The 17266-nt window shown below is 41.1% G+C and overlaps 2 protein-coding genes across 5 annotated transcripts in view; one reads left to right on the top strand and one right to left on the bottom strand.

Annotated features, from left to right (window-relative positions):
- Nucleotides 1–17266, bottom strand: part of krt222 (keratin 222) — a 41728-nt gene that overhangs the window by 22137 nt on the left and 2325 nt on the right. The gene's annotated exons all lie outside the window — the stretch shown is intronic.
- Nucleotides 10606–15785, top strand: LOC133477436 (keratin, type I cytoskeletal 19-like). The gene is made up of 8 exons (XM_061772201.1): nt 10606–11076; nt 11174–11256; nt 11817–11973; nt 12742–12906; nt 13005–13130; nt 13222–13442; nt 13566–13594; nt 15458–15785. Exons 1-8 carry the CDS (start codon nt 10684–10686, stop codon nt 15559–15561), a joined length of 1278 nt encoding a protein of 425 aa, XP_061628185.1. The 5' UTR covers nt 10606–10683; the 3' UTR covers nt 15562–15785.

The raw sequence follows: 17266 nt of genomic DNA, 5'->3' as shown, positions 1-17266 counted from the left end.
ACCACCATCTGTCCCTCCAAGTTTCTTTCCTGGATGCTGTACTTACCCATCACTTCTTCATCACCCCTATTTCCTTCACCAACATGTCCATTACAATCTGCACCAATCACGACTCTCTCTCTCTGTCTGGGATGCTCAGAACTACTTCGTCTAGCTCCTTCCAGAATTTCTCTTTCACCTGTAGGTCATAACCTACCTGTGGGGCGTAGCCACTAGTCACATTATACATAATAATATACATATAATATATCCTCAATTTCAAGTATCAGCCTCATCACTTGATCTGATACTCTTTTCACCTCCAAGACATTCTTAGCCAACACTTCTTTTAAAATAACCCCGACTCCATTTCTCTTCCCATCTACACCACCTGGTCTCCTGGACACACAATATATCAACCTTTCTCCTAATCATCATGTCAACCAACTCCCGAGATTTTGCTGTCATCGTCCCAACATTCAAAGTCCCCACATTCAGTTCGAGGCTCTGTGTTTTCCGCTTCTCTTTCTGCCGAAAAGCACCCGCTCTCCACCTCTTCTTCTTCGACTTCGACCCACAGTAGCTGAATTTCCACCGGCTCCCTGCAGGTTGACGGCGCCAGTGGTGGACGTTGTTAACCCGGGCCACGATCGATATGCTTTGAAATTATTTGGCAAAGTTTTAAGCCGGCTGCCCTTCCTGACGCAACCCTGTGCATTTATCCGGGCTTCAGACCGGCCTACAGTTTGCATTGGCTTGTGCCCCCCATAGGGCTACATTTGGAAACTTTCTTCAATACAATAAATTAAAAGCAGCAATAAAAAAAGAATACAACACTCCAGAGTACCCTCGAACTGCCGGAGTTTTTCAAGCAAATAGTGAAGCTTCTCCCGCAAAGTAAAAGAAATCTCTCAAAAGTTCATGAAATAATTTAATGCACTAAATCAGTGCACTTACCAATCACCAAATGGGAAGAAGACCTTTCCATGTCCGCTGATCGTAGCTACTGGATACAGATTTGTAACAATACGTTTAGAATGACAAAAAACACAAATCTACATCTTATACGATATAAAGTGCTCCATAGAACACACTTTACTCAGGCCACTATGCATAAAAGGGGCTTTTCTCCAGCTAATGTAATACTCCAGACACCTATTTTCATGCTATATGGCAATGTACACAGATTCAATGCTTTTGGTCTTCAGTTACACAAAAAATCTATTATATTTTGAATTTGAGGATTACAGTTTCCCCAAGATTGTGCACACTTGGCGATTTAAGCATAATCGACCTCCCTATTAAATATTCACATACTCATTATCATTATCATTACTCGTCGTGTTAGCTACCGCTAAGAAAACAATTCTATCAAACTGGAAACACAAACAAGCTATTAACATCAATCAGTGGCTAAATCCCATCATAGAATATATTGCGTGAGAAAAAATATCAGCAGAACAAAAAAATCAATTACATATATATGTAGAAAGCTGGTCACCTTTACTCAACATGCTAAATCTAGCATGTTGGCTGGAGGGGGGGGGGGGGGGGGGGGGTGGGGTGGCATTGGGTCCCTGCGGCCTCTAGCGGGTGGTCAGTTGTCGGGGCGCCTCGGTGGGGCCGGCGGACCGCCCTGGGTCCCTTGGTGTGGGACATCTCCCGTCCACCGGGCTACTCTCGGGTGGACCCCTGGGCCCGATCCCGCCCCTCGATTGATTAGGTGGGTTCCTCAGCCTGCGCCGTGCAGGCACAGCAATTACAGGACACTTCTGTCAGTCTTTGTGCATGCAAAACGCTGTCAATTCACTTGCATGTGTTCGCAGGCACACACCCCTGGGACTCTTTTGCTGGGTGTCGGGCCACTCACTTATTGCGACAAATAACTCATGATTATGCAGATTGCTTGTGTATCCCCTCACGCCTACCCTCGTCCTATAAACTTGCCACCACACTTCAGTTGTACAGCCGGGTTCACGACCCTTGTCCTGCATGCTTCTTCTCCTGTCCTTGTCCTGTTCTAACTTGTCCTGTCCTTCCCTCACAGAATTTAGCACTACAGACCCATGCAACACTCATATCTAATGTTTAATTCTTGTAGATATGTAAGGATTCACTTTTCTCATCCTGTTTACAATTAGTGCTTTGTCTTTTGTCTTCATTTCTCTCTCCCCTCTAGAAACTTTGTTCTGTTTGACTGATCGATTCTGAGTCTCAATAAATAAATTAATTAATAAATTATAATACTAAGAAACCACAGCGGAAGCTTAATAAGTCCACTATGACAAAGTAAAACTGTTGCGGCATAAAAGGGATACAGATCCCCCTTTCTGCTTGAAGGAACAGCCGAACAGGACAAAAAAAAATGAAACAAAATAAATTAAATAAATAAAAATCAGACAATGTGATTTTCTCGATTTTTTTTTCTCATTTTGTCGCTCATCGGTGAGGTATACCTATGATGAAAATTACTGGCCTCTCTCATCTTTTTAAGTGGGAAAACTTGGACAATTGGTGGCAGTTGGCAGTGGCAATGTTCCCATCAAAAGGCAATGCTTCGACATTGAAAATAAGTCAGAACTTGCTCATTGCTTAACCGATTCAAGTAAGGTTTACTATTTTAGTCAAGGTCAAAGCATGTGCTATTAATACAGAACGTTTGAAAAAAAAAGTCCCCAAAAATATTTGTTCCTGTAAAAGGTTATTGCCAGTTCGCTTTTTGTAATAGGAGGAAGTTGACACTGGAATTTCCAGCATGCCGAGCGCCCTTGTGTAAATAGTTTCTTAGAATGGCATTTTTATTGTTAGTGTAAGATACAAATGATACCCTAGTAGTAGTAGTTGTAGTAGACATTACATGCGTTCATCTACCCCTTTTATTTTCTTACTGTTCACTTATTGTTGGTATATTTCACAAAACACCGTCAGTGAGTGTCATCAGGTCAGTCAACTGTATAAATTGTTGGCCAGACCATTATTTCTGCATTCCTTTAAGTCTCTTCTTCGCCACACAAGCTTTAGTGCTTGAAACCTGTCCTCATGTTCCCAGTACCATATGCGCCCATGCCTGGAGAGCTGGTGCAGGGATGACGTGCCAAAGAAGTGCCTGTTGTGTTTTGCTGGTTAATTGTGAGCAGAGTTCTACATACTGAGTTTGTGCAGTGAACATGTGCTCCAAGAGAGTTTGTGAGGTTTTTGTGTGAGAAGAGTGACTTTAGATGCCACACTAACATTGTATAAACAATGAATGGTTTCCATCACCTGTAAATACTGGCGCATGGATGTAAAAAAAACATCGAAAACTGGTTGTGGTCAAAGATATTTTAAATTGCTTTTTTTACTCGATAATTGTTTTGTTATAATTTAATTTATCTTTTATCCATTTAATTGTTGTTCTATATAAAATGTGTTTTGTAAATAAATTGACACGAGAAATGTTGTCCATATCACACAATACTATGCAGAAACATCTTTTGTATAATCATATCGTATAATTATATATTGAAAATGACATCAATGATGTCATATATGATTTGTTTTATTTGATTCCTCACCCAATGAGAATCGATAAGAAAATCAATAAAGCGTCTGTTCGGTAAGCAGTATTGATAATGTAATCGGAATCACCTAATTTTTTATCAATTCCCCTAGTCCTGGGTGATCTTTGCCACCTCCTTCCAAAATGTTCACGCTTCTTTTAACTCTACCTTGACTGGCCTCCTCCAGCTGTGCTTTGATCGTCCCAGCTTCGTTTTACCCCGGTGTTTGCAGGATAAGACCTTCCTGGTCATGTTGGAAGGAAGTTTGATCGGTGTTTCAATTTGTTCTTGTTTGGTAATTTTCCACAAGTTTTCATTTCTTATTGGTGCCACCCCCACCCCCATGAATTTGTTGGCCATTCCACTCACCAGTCAGTCACATAGATCCTAGCCTCAGTTATATTAAACTGCGGAAAATCCCACCTTGTTTATGTGTTTCTCCATGTTTGTGGTCCTCCATGTTATATACTTGTACTTATATACTCATACGATATACTAATTGGACATTTGAGTTGAACAAGGAGAGTTTGTGGGATCATGTTTTGATTTCCACAGCTTCAGTATTAGATAGGCTGTCTTTGCCGTCCATATTCTTCTAGAATGTCTTTGTCACTGCCTCCATCCTTCCCCATGATGCTTCCCATCCATCCATCCATTTTCTGAGCCGCTTCTCCTCACCAGGGTCGCGGGCGTGCTGGAGCCTATCCCAGCTGTCATCGGGCAGGAGGCGGGGTACACCCTGAACTGGTTGCCAGCCAATCGCAGGGCACATAGGAACAAACAACCATTTGCACTCACAGTCATGCCTACGGGCAATTTAGAGTCTCCAATTCATGCATGTTTTTGGGATGTGGGAGGAAACCGGAGTACCCGGAGAAAACCCACGCAGGCACGGGGAGAACATGTAAACTCCACACAGGCGGGGCCGGGGATTGAACCTGGGTCCTCAGAACTGTGAGGCTGACGCTCTAACCAGTCCCCACCGTGCCGCCATGATGCTTCCCGTGTATGCGAATGTTTTGACCTCTTTAAATATCGCTCCTTCCAGCTGTATTTGTGATCATTTTGGTCCTTGTTAACAGAAGCGAAGTCTTGGTTCCCAAACAAATGCCAAAAGCCTACCTCAAACCTAAACAGATAGCTGAATTTTTCTAACATGATGATACATCGCAACTCCTGACTGAATGCTTGGATCATGTGTTAACTGTTAAAGTAGTATTGATAATGGAGCCTACCACTGTTCATTTGTCCAACCCAAAAGAACACAAATCTTTTGTGTGGCATGAAGCAATGGAGACTTCTTTATTATCTGTATTTTAGCAGCATGGTAACAGGTTAAGCCCAGTTGCTTATCTTTTAAGCTAAACTGTCAGGCGTATATTAATCATTCTACATTTTTTTGGTACATGTAATGTATTGTTGTTTGTTTTTCTGTTCCAAATTGTGCACATGTTCGGTCAATAAAATGTGTGTGATGTTGCCTTCACAACATGTTCCACGGTCTCTAACTTTTTGGAGTTTGATTTGCACAATAGATTATAATCAAGAGAGTGATATGGTGGCAGGTGCACTTTGGCAGATGACATTAGACACTAGAATTGTGGATAAAGGTCCTATCTCACATGAGGGAAATGCATGACACCACACAGATATCGGTTTCATCCACATGACTGTGATGTCACAATGTTACTCATAGAAGTGCAGTTAGCCGTTTGTGTTGCAGAGGGGAAAACTGTTGCTGCGTCAGGCAGCACAACCACAGCATGGCCCGCCGTGCCCTGCCACTTGGATCCATGCCATTGCAAGAAAGTTCCACCGCTGACAGCACCCGTTTCTGGTGGAAAGGAGCCCAGAAGTCATATGAGCTTTAGAAGAGAGCTTATCATCCTGCAAACTAGGATCCACTTTGTCCTTTCTAAATGCCGCTTTGCCCCAAACCCTTCCGATACACCTTTTGCCCTTTCAAGAATCGTTTGCCTGAAGGAATCTCTTACTATTTAGTAATGACGACAAACCTTTTTAATCAGTCTCTTATCGGAAGGTGGCTACATTTTAGAAAGTTTGAATTCTAGACTTTCTAGAGGTTTCGTTCCAAACCCAAACACACACATAATCAATGCAAGTGGTGAATTAGATAGAAAATGTAATTATAAAAAGGGGTTTCTACAGGATAAAACACAGACAAACACAAACAAACAAGATACAAGATACAGACGAACATTGGCGAAGGAAGGGATTTGTGATGTGAGATGAGCAGAATGGGCGTGTAGTGAATGGGTATAATTAATCGTTAATATAAACTCAAATACGCACTAATACGTACTTTTAGTAGACCGCAATGTTGGACTTAAGTGTCTGGAACACGTTTGAGGCAGGCGAGTCAGGCTCCCGAGTGTTCGGCCGGCCCGGTCCGCACCGGGAACAGGTGGGTTCGACGGAATGGAGGAAGGAAAAAACGGAGGGAAAACAGGAGGCAAACGAGTTCCCAGGCAGGGCGTCTCTCGGGTGTCTCTGTTTACCAGACGTTCGGAGCAGTTGCGTTGCGTCCGCCTCCGTTCCCTCGGACTTTGCTCGGGCCCCCAAGCAGGGTAGCTCGGAGCGCTTGCAGGAGGCTCTGCAGCCGGGGATCATCCGATGTGTCCTTGAGGTGGGCGTCCTGCCTGGCCCGGTCATCGGCGAGTTGGTTGGGGTGACCAAAGGAAGACTTCTCCACCAAAACTCCCAAAAGCCTCTCCTCTGGTCCCAGCTCCGGCCCAATCTATGGCCGGAGCGGGTCAAAAAGGGGGGGCGGGGTGGGTGACCCTGCATTGTTCCACGCTCATCCTCTTTTTCATACCTGTAATGAATGTTTCAAATGTGTGGTGTGGAGAACATTACATCTGGTTCAGTTAACAACATATTCGACATTAGACAATCAAGTTTGCAGCAATGCAGTCACTAGTGGTGTTCATGTAAAGCTCTTAAAATATTAACTCCCAGTCGAGTCACAGACTGTCTTATGAACCCATGTCTGTAGTGTCATTCCGTCGCCGGTGGCTGTCGCTATTGCCTGTTCCAACTCCCAAGTAGCAGGTCTCAGGAGGGTGGAGGCGCCTTTGTTGGTGCAATCCTTCGACTGGCGGGGCGTTAATTAACTTAGCGTCCGGGGGCGAACCCGGCATCCTTGGGTTTCCGCTTTGAAGCACCAGGCAGCCATGATTCACTAAGCGTCGGCATGGCAAAGCAAATGTCTGTGTCTTGTTGAAGATAGTCTGAGTCTGACTCTGGAGTTAACGTCTACCTAGGCGGGGAGCGGCGATAGCACGAGGCTGGGGTGCTCGGGTGGCATCTTTTGCGTAGCTTTCCGCTACATACCATTAAATCACACAATAATGTGAATTGAATTTTATGTCAATTTAATATCAAAAGTAGTTTATTGTCATGAACACAAGTCTGCTAAAAGTGCTCCCACTAGTGCTCTGTTAATCATAAGACCTTCCGGAGCACACACTGTATTATCCTATCCAAACTCTTCTCTTGCATGCACGCAATAAAAAGACAAAAAGAATAGTCTTGCTCGCTCCCATTGTTTATTATGGTAATACAGTACACAAGATATTAGGCACAGCTTACCTTCATGAAGTCCCAACCTGTTTAAACTGACTAAAAATAGTGCTTGTAAATTACCTCTCTAATTGCTCTTCTGGACAATTCATACTCAACAACAGGAACAAAATGTATTTTGTGGTGTAAGAATTACTTTCTACGGCTTTGAAGGAAAAAAAACAAAATACTATAGGTTTATCTACCACGATAGGTGTGGATGCCATGAAGTCCTTTCACCGCTTTTGTAAATTTGCAGTTGTGACACAGCAAATTTGCTCATCAAATGACTTGTCTCATAAGTAAATAAGAACTAGTTCCAAAGGGGCAGGATAGGGATTACTTATAAAGATGACTTGAGTCTTTACTTATAACAACTACAAATTTGAATAATATTAATTAAAAAAAATATTTCATATACAGGTAGTTAAAAATCTATTTTATACCATTAACAATATTACAAACTCCTGGTAACATTATAATTAAATGTACAGTTTTGACTGAAAAATATGGAAACCTGACTGGCCTGTCAAGAAACCTCCAAACCATTAATACCGTAGATGCTATCCTCTTGTTGGCGTGAACATGACAATGATGATGAAGCTGTCTGAGTATTTATTTCCCCCCTCTGAAAACTCCTGCTGTGCCGTTGCTGGCAGTTTTGTTATGAAACTCTTTGGCACATGAATTCTTTAAACATGGATTGTCACCAATCCTGTTTCCAGGTGTCATGTGTCATCGTCTACAAAGGATGTAGACGAGGAAATCACATAAAGCTAGTGGGGCTAGTGAAAGTCAGCGGTTGACTTGTCAGTTGCATTTCTGGATCAGAAAGTGAGGCTGCTGAGATGGACATTGCCTTCAGGGTAATGGAAAGACAGCCCCCAGATTAAAGGTTTAGCTGTGAAAAGTATTTAATATTGCTGACTTTATCTGACCTTTGTATCTTCACATTCTTTGGTCTCTTAAGTAATCAGACATTTTCTGTACATTTCACCTTTCTAATATATATATATATAAATATATGTTGCTTGTATCAAACAAACAAACCACGCCTTAGAACGGTGTGCAGATCATACCAGTGGGAGAGATGTGAGATTTTTTTTCTTGCCACATCCAGACTTCATTCCTTACATTTTGTCCATCAGTGCAGAAGACAAAGCAATACCTTTAAAACTACACAACAAAATGAAAAAAAAAAAACCCACAAGGGCGTGTACAATGAGTGTAATTACACAATAATGTGTAATTAACTTCAGCAATTATTCAAACACTTTCAAGTCCATTTAGGACTGATAAATTAAGAAAAAGTCAAGGCAATGAATTGTTGAATGAGTATTCCCAAGTGAGAGGAACTAATGGCTCCATTAATATGTAGGTTTAATTTAATATGACCCACCATTTTCAGGAAAGATGAAGCATGCTGTGCTACATTATCGGGATAAGGTATATATTTTTTTTACTGCTCCTTACAAGCAGTGAAGTAGCTGGGCAAAAACTGTTGGCCCTGTCATGCGTTGATCGTTTGCTGAGTGCCTTAGGGTTACATATGCTCACAAAACAATTAAACGAGGCGTGTCACTGTCTTGCTACCATTGACTGTTATGTAGAATGCGGCTAGGCAAACAAGTCAGGGCCAAGTTAGTTAAACAAGTATCAGCATTTGCAGCTGGGCTGGTCATATTTCCACTTTACTCTTACCATGATGACGTAATTTCGTCGTAAAAATCATCATGGCCAACGTCATTTTGGTATTATGTTTTTAACTAGTATGTGTGTGAGCGTGTATGTCTTAGGTCATTATGAATTCTTTTTTACCTGTATGTGTGTGGGAGTATGTGTCTTTGTGGACAAGTGGTGGTGGGTTGATTTTAATTCATATAAACCACCTTGGGTTGCATTGCATGTATGAAATGTGCTATACAAATTAAGTTTGACTGATTGATTGACTGAATAAAAAAAAAAAGTGTACATTTTGTATGAAAATGAGAACCTGTGCTGTAAGTTCACAGAAATGTTAGAATAAATTAGAAGCTAATACCTGCCTGGTCCCCAGACTGATCAGCAATACATGATGACACACATTTACATTTACGAGAAAAAGTGTGAATCATGGCAAGTTTCCGAGACAGAAAGTATTTCATCCACTACAAGGGTCCCTGGCAGGTGTAATGATACTCTTTAAAGTCCTTCTGTTCTGATTGAGTACTGGAACATCTCTGCAAATGTTAGTTATCATAAATTATGAGCCACTTCAGGTGTGGGATTATTATGTTTTTTGTGATACGAGTCTAATGCAGTTAACAGCAATACAAAGAGAACTTAACTGACTGGCCATGGAAAAAGGGCGATAGAGAATAACTAATTACACCAGTTTATCCAGTTTAGGAACAATCACGGTCGTCATCAAACAGATAATGGAGCACACCAGCACAAGCCAAACAAGTATGGTTGCAGGAACCTGATTTTTCACTTTGAGCACTACATGCTTGGGAATGAAAATGCACGGGTAATTTCCTAATGAATTTGTAAAATAGTTCAGAGAGAACACGTTTTAAGAGACACATCTCAGCATATAAAACAAAACTTAAACTTTGTTGTTTTTTTTTTACATAGTATAGTGAACTGGTGGTTGAGTTGAGATGTACAGTATATCTTGGTAGGGGGTAGGTGTTCAAAGATTCTACTGCTTCTCTTCATTTGTATAATTTAAAGTGTCATTTTCATTTAAATATAATAAGATCAAATAAATAGGATATAAAATGAATACAGTAAAAAAAGAAAATCTGATTTCAGTAGCGTATGAGAGATTTACAACATTCCTGTTTCAAGAGAGATTGCAATTATTCTGAAATGACAGCCAATACAGTAAAACGCTCTAAATACCTTCAGCAAAAAAAAAAAAAAGATTAAAAAACAGCAGAGCTACATGACTTGCTGGGCCCTGCGTGGAATGTTGATCATTTTAAATTGTTTCGTATGACTTCAAATGCTCGCCTTCACGATCAAGTTACTCTTTAGCTTGGTCTTTTTCAAACTCTACTAATCCACTTTAACAGTTCATTTATTTCATCTTGATAAAGACGATATCTTAAAATATCTTTTTTCTAATATACTGCTAAATAAGAAACTACTACTATATTGGTGAGCGTGAAGCAAGCATAAATTCCTCCCATTTTGTGAAGCATCACATGGTTATATCAGATATATCAATGACCAATTCCTATTTCACAGTATGTATGAATAAAATCCCGTACAGTAAGGTTAAAATTCCGTTTTACGGTGGGCCAGGCTGGGAGTGGGAGATGTTGAATTGAAAGTCAGTGGGTGTCTCACGAGCCCAAACTTGTCGCCGACCGCTGCTCTCCGTGTGACACGCCCATTGCAGAGTCACACCTGCCGGTGGCTTTGTCTCAACCCACCTGAAGCGCCACCCCCCCCCCCCCCCCCCCCCCCCCCCCTCCGCATCGGCGCGGCCTATAAAATCCATTCTCCAGCTCGGCTCTAGACCATCTCCTCCTCGACTTTCTTTGGCTTTGACACGTTTCAGGGAAGCCCGAGCATCTTCGTTCAGTAAGTCACCATGACGTCCTCAATCCGCACGGGACTGTCGGCATTGTCCCTGTCCTCTTTGCCAGTGTCCAGCTCCCGGCGGGCAATGAGCGTGTATGGCGGTTCCGGCGGTAGAAATGTGCAGGTGTCCTATGGCACCGGGCTCAGCTCGGGCATAGACTTGGGCTGGGCGTCTCTCGGCACGGGTGTCATGGATGGAGGCAAGTTCGACTTGACTGGCAGCGAGAAAGTGACCATGCAGAACCTCAACGACCGTCTGGCCACTTACCTGGACAAGGTGCGCTCCCTGGAGAATGCCAACGCCAAGTTGGAGCGTCAAATCCGCGAGTGGTACGACAAGCAGACCCCGATACTGAGAGATTACTCCAAGTACGAGGTGATCGTCACTGACCTCCGCAAAAAGGTGAGTGATGTCTGCACATTAAGGTATATTAAATCATGCGTAGTACGATTATGGTTGATTTTGTGCCCATGCTTTTTTTTTTTTAATGCCGTTTAAGATCAGTGATGCTGCTCAGACCAATGCCAGGTTTATGCTGCAGATTGACAATGCAAGACTGGCAGGAGAAGACTTCAGAATTAAGTGAGTGGGATGTATAATAATAATAATAATAATAATAACAGTTCAAAGTGACACCAGCCTCTTCCTGAGTTGCACACATACACACATACACACAAACACACACACACACACACACAAGTGACTGAGATACAGAGATAACGCTCGGTTTTGGTTGATTCTTACAGATCTTAAATTAACAATGTTAAGTGTGGTTGAAGTTGACAGTAGAACTACACAGATAACTGAGAGGAGGTTCTTGTGTTCCCACTGTCCTGTATTGCTCAAATAGGTAAAGGAGATACGCCTTACTCGACTTATGAAGTCGAAATGATCAATGCAGCTCCTGCTTGAAAAAAAAAAAATAATAATAATAATTCTCATTTGATATTTTAGATGTACTAAATGAAGCGGTCAGAGAGTGTATTTAATCAGGGATGGTGTTTTGTCACACAGACATTAATCAAGGGTGGGAAAACTGGTCAAACTGGTTTTGGTGACGCTTCATCTTTTCTTTTGTTGGCAGTAATACCAATTCAGCTGGTGCCCTAACATCAGCTCCTCTGTGTTTTTATGACCAACAGGTTTGAGAATGAGCTGGCCGTACGCATGTCAGTGGAGGCAGACATTGCTGGACTGCGCAAAGTCATCGATGACCTGACTATGGCTCGCACAGACCTGGAGATGCAAGTGGAGGGCCTGAAGGAAGAGCTGGTCTACCTGAAGAGGAACCATGCTGAGGTAACGCGTATACTCATAAAAACACCAAAAGTATTTGGGGATGAACGTATTCAGCACTCTTGGTTGTACACACTATATCGTTGGGTCGTTTACTTTAGGTTGTTTTCTACAGGTAGTTTTAAGTGACCTATTTATTCATGGTCATAGCTACAGAGAGATCACATGAGACAGAGTCAGCTATTGACACAAGTCAATTATTTGCACTAATGCCTTCCAGAGACCCGTTTTGGAAACTAACCAGTCCTGAGGACCATCTCCTGTGTCCATAAGTTGTGTACTTTATTGTGGTGATCCTAAGAAACCCTAAGGGTATTTGGGATTATAGAGGAAATCATTATATATTCTAACAGTAACAAGAAGCTGTCATGCTCGTCTATTATTCTCGGTTACAAGGTGATCTACAGTATTTGTTTAACATGCAATAACATTTCATCGTCTCCTTGCAATGTGAGAAACACCTGAAGCTAAAATGTTCTCATGTTTGCACATTGACTGAAATAGCAAATGTGATGCAAAAAAGTATCTTAGTTAAACATACTGACATTTTTAAGTTGGCCCAGTTGGCACCTGGGTGAAATTCACTGTGTTTATAGTGCTACCAATTAATACCTCAAATGTAGAAATGAATATGATACAATGCAAAATAAAAGTGGTGTTATTTCCGATTGAATAGCCTGTTTCATTTGAAACCAGATTTGCTCCTGCTCTTGTAGATCCAGTGTTTTGTTTTCCTGGTCTTTTACACTGACTCTGTGCTTCTTCCTGCAGGAGATGGCAGCATTGCGAAACCAAGTGAATTCATGTGGTGTGAATGTAGAAGTGGATGCCAGACCCCAGGAGGACATGTCTAGGACCCTTGATGAGATCAGAAGACAGTATGACGGTATCACTGAGAAGAACCGCCGTGATATGGACAACTGGTATAAGAATAAGGTTAGGAGAGCAAGATAAGACATTGAACATTACAATGCCAGATGCCAAAATGGTTTCCAATAGTTTGAATAACTTTGCATCCCATCCACATCTTGCAGTTTGACGAATTGAACAAGCAAGTTGTAAGCAGCACGCAGACCCTTCAGACCTCCCGTACTGAAATTTGTGAGCTCCAGAGAACATTACAGGCCCTTCAGATTGAACTCCAATCTCAGCTGAGCCTGGTAACAGCAGATCACACATTTATTCTTATTTTAAAATCAAGATGTGACCACAACGTACTCTCAAATATCATATCTTTTTATATCTTGACAGAAAGCTGCAGTGGAGAGTCAGTTAGCAGAAACAGAATCCCGTTACAGCCTGCAGCTGAACCAGCTCCAGGCCATTATCAACACCCTGGAGAATGAGCTCAGCCAGATGAGGTTGGACATCGAGAGGCAGGCATCAGAATACCAGATGTTGCTTGACATCAAGACTAGGCTGGAGATGGAGATTGCTGAATACAGAAGATTGCTGGATGGAGAAGATGTAAAGTAAGAGAAAGACACTTGGCTTTTCTTAACTTAGCTCTGACAAAGAATAAGCATTGTGAATATTTTCTAAACTCCAGAAACCAAGCTGAAACTAATGATATTTTATACTTTTCTTACTTCCAGGACCATCCAAATTGTCAAAGAAATAAAACGTAAGCTGATGACACATCACAGTCAGTTAAGTTTTTTGTCAATATATATATATATATATATATATATATATATATATATATATATATCTATCAGGTGATTGAAAAGTAACTCCCTATTTTTAAGTATTAATTTACTTCTGAACTTTAATTCTTACAAGAAATGAAGATGAGAATGAAGCGTATTGCATGGAGTTTTATTTAAAATTCGATATGGGCGCCAGCATTAGCCACCAGTTTCTCAAGCCACCTGTGAACCGCATTAACTCATTTCACAAGGAACTCTTGTGGGATGGAAGACATAACTTCTCGTATTCGCCCTTCAACGTCTTCCAAAGTCGTTGGTTTGGTAGAATACACTTGCTCTTTTAATCATTGAACAAACACCAAAAAACTTTGAAAAATATTACAACATATGAATAAATAAATATTTTAAAATAGGGAGTTACTTTTCAATCACCCTGTATATGTATAATATACACTCACACACACACACACAGTGGTGTAAAAGAGTTTCCTAACTTTCTTACCTTTTGGCATGTTTTTCACACTTAAATGTTTCCCATCATCAAACTAATTTGAATATTACTCAAAGATGACACAAGTAAACACAAAATGCAGTTTTTAAATTTGGGTTTTTATTATTAAGGGAGTTAAAAAAAATCCAAACCAACATGGCCCTGTGTGGTTAAAACATAACTTAACTGTGGTTTATCATAGCTGAGTTCAATTTCTCTAGCCACACCCAAGCCTGATACTGCCACACCTATTCTCAATCAAGAAATCACTTAAACAGGACCTGCCTGACAAAGTGAAGTAGACCAAAATATCCTCAAAAGCTAGAGATCTGCTGAGATATAAAGAAATTCAGGAACAAATGAGAAAGAAAGTAATTGAGCTCTATCAGTGTGGAAAAGGCTATAAAGCAATTTCTAAAGCTTTGGGACTCCAGCGAACGAAAGTGAGAGCCATTATCCACAAATAGCGAAAACATATATCAGCGGTGAACCTTCCTAGGAGTAGCTGGCTGACCAAAATTACCCCAAGAGCACCGTGATGATTCATCCAGGAGGTCACAAAAGACCCCACAACCACATCCAAAGATGTGGTTGTAGTGTGATGTTCTGGGGCTGTTTTGCTGCTTCAGGACCTCGAAGACTTTCTGTGATAAATGTAACCATGAATTCTGATGTCAAGCAAAATACCCTGAAGGAGAATGTCCGGCCATCTGTTCGTGATCTCAAGCGGAAACAAACTTGGGTTCTGGGGCAGGACAATGATCCAAAACACACTAGCAAGTGTCACCTCTGAATGGCTGAAGAAAAACAAAATTAAGGCTTTGGCCTAGTCAAAATCATGAGCTGAATCCTATTTAGATGCTGTGGCATGACCTTAAAAAGGCGGTTCATGCTTGAAAACCCTCCAATGTCGCTGGATTACAACAATTCAGCAAAGATGAGTGGGACAAAATTCCTCCACAGCGCTGTAAGAGACTCACTGCAAGTTATGACAAACACTTAATTGCAGTTGTTGCTGCTAAGGGTGGCAATTATTTGGTTTGGAGCCAATCGCATTTTCACACGGGGCCATGTAGGTTTTAATTTTTTTCCCTCCCTTAATAATGAATACCTTCATTAAAAACTGCATTTTGTTTACTTGTGATGTCTTTGACTAATATTTAAATTTGTTTGATGTTGAGAAACGTAAGTGTGACAAATATGAAAACAGTTGGGGAGCAAACACTTTTTCAATTTGTGTGTGTGTGTGTGTGTGTGTGTGTGTATATATATATATATATATATATATATATATATATATATATATATAATATTAGTATATTAATTCTTATTTTGAATCTCTCTTTAGCTCAACCAGTAATAACCCAGAGAAGGAAAGTTGTGATTGAGGAAATCGTTGATGGAAAAGTGGTGTCCCGCACAGAAGATGTGGACGTTGATTTCCACAAGTAGAAAGATCGGATCCCACCAGACATATGTCAAGTAATACATTTAAAAGTAATGTAACACCTATTATTGCTATTGGATTTCTTTGCGACATAATGTTGGTGTGTCATTTGAATATGTCAAAATTCACAAAAAAAAAGTAATAGGAACAAAGAGATGATTGCAGTTCACTGCCTTGTCAAATGCCTTCTCTGTCAAATGCCAATAAAAAGATTTGTGCGAGCGTAAAATTAGCCGTGGCCCAATGGTTATGATCATCGCCTGCCACCGTGGGGGTCTTGGGTTCAAGACCCCGACTGGACCATCTGCCAACATCCCCCGGACTCATGGCTGTGGTGTGTCCTTGAGCAAGACACTGATACCCCAAAATACTCCCCGGGCGCTTCAGCTGCCCCCTGCTCCAGTGTGTTCCACTAACTTGTGTATGGGTTCACTGTGATGGGTTAAATGCAGAGAACAAATTTCGTGTGCATGCATGTTCATGACAATAAAAGGTGATTCTATTCTATCAGAAAAAGGGGGTATCCCAGCTCAACCTTCTGATTAGGTGGTGGTCAATCCAGGCTCTACCTTGCCTTTCACCCTACAAAATAGGCTGGGAAAGCGCCCACCCCAACCCACTTATGCTTCATATTATACAAAATGAATATGTATAAGGCATAGCTAACATAAAACACAAATGTTTTTGGTTAGTATAAGAGGAAAAGAGCAAAAAAGTTCATAATACACAGATGGAGGAAACAGGGGCATCGCATAGTCTAAAAAAATGTTTGTCGGGAGCGGGGGTGGGGGAGGGTCGTATTATTTTAGCCCCAAATTTCATTGTCAATGGGGGAGGAGGAGGGGGGGTTCTTTGTGGCGTTTTTAGGGGGGCTAGGAAAATTAACCTTTGACCTTAACGTACCAAATATTTTTGGGGTGGCTTGAGAAGATTTTGAAGCCCCCCCTAAAATAGGCCTAACGACACCCCTGGGAGGAACTATGTCTGCTTTACAGTGCACCATAAATCATTATAGTGTTAATAACTCAACTCTCATCTCAACTTTATTTATATTATTATTATTATTTTTTTTTAAATTTATTTTATTTTATTATTTATTATTATATATATTATTTTTATTATTATATATATTATTTTACTTTTACAACAGCCACAGCTGTAACAAAGCGCTGTACACAAACCATTAAAAATAAATAAATAAATAGACAATCTACTTTTCCAATCAAAGTAAAATATAACTCCCTTCAAATTGGCAATTCGCATGTAGGAGGTGCAGAAATGTATTCCCTTTCACAAACTGTCTGAAGCTGTTAATAGAAGACAGAGGAGCCAGACTGAAATCTCCATTAACCAGTATGAGGGTGCAGGCATCATAGATGCCGCAGTCACAGTGGCGTGCAAAGGATTTGTTGCTGGCCGGGCCACACAATGCCTTGGTGAAGGCTCTGAAAAGCAATTGTCAACGAGGTTGGGGGTGCGGATAGCAATTTTACATCCTCAAATGACAGGTGGAGGGGATTCTCCCCCAGGTGGATGCACGGTGCCACCGCCCACTCTGCCCCCCCACCACACCTTTGCAAAGCAGTGTGTATGACGTCACTCACATTTGCTCCAAGCTGACTTTGAAAGTAAATAAGCAACTGTAGTTTCCTAACAGCTAATAGTTCATTTGTGGCAGAGTAACACGTACAGAAAGATTGGTTCTATTCT

The sequence above is a fragment of the Phyllopteryx taeniolatus genome, chromosome 4 (assembly GCF_024500385.1).
Source record: "Phyllopteryx taeniolatus isolate TA_2022b chromosome 4, UOR_Ptae_1.2, whole genome shotgun sequence".
NCBI lineage: Eukaryota > Metazoa > Chordata > Actinopteri > Syngnathiformes > Syngnathidae > Phyllopteryx > Phyllopteryx taeniolatus.
The sequence above is the reverse complement of the archived record's forward strand: the minus strand, read 5'-3'. Positions and strand labels throughout refer to the sequence as shown.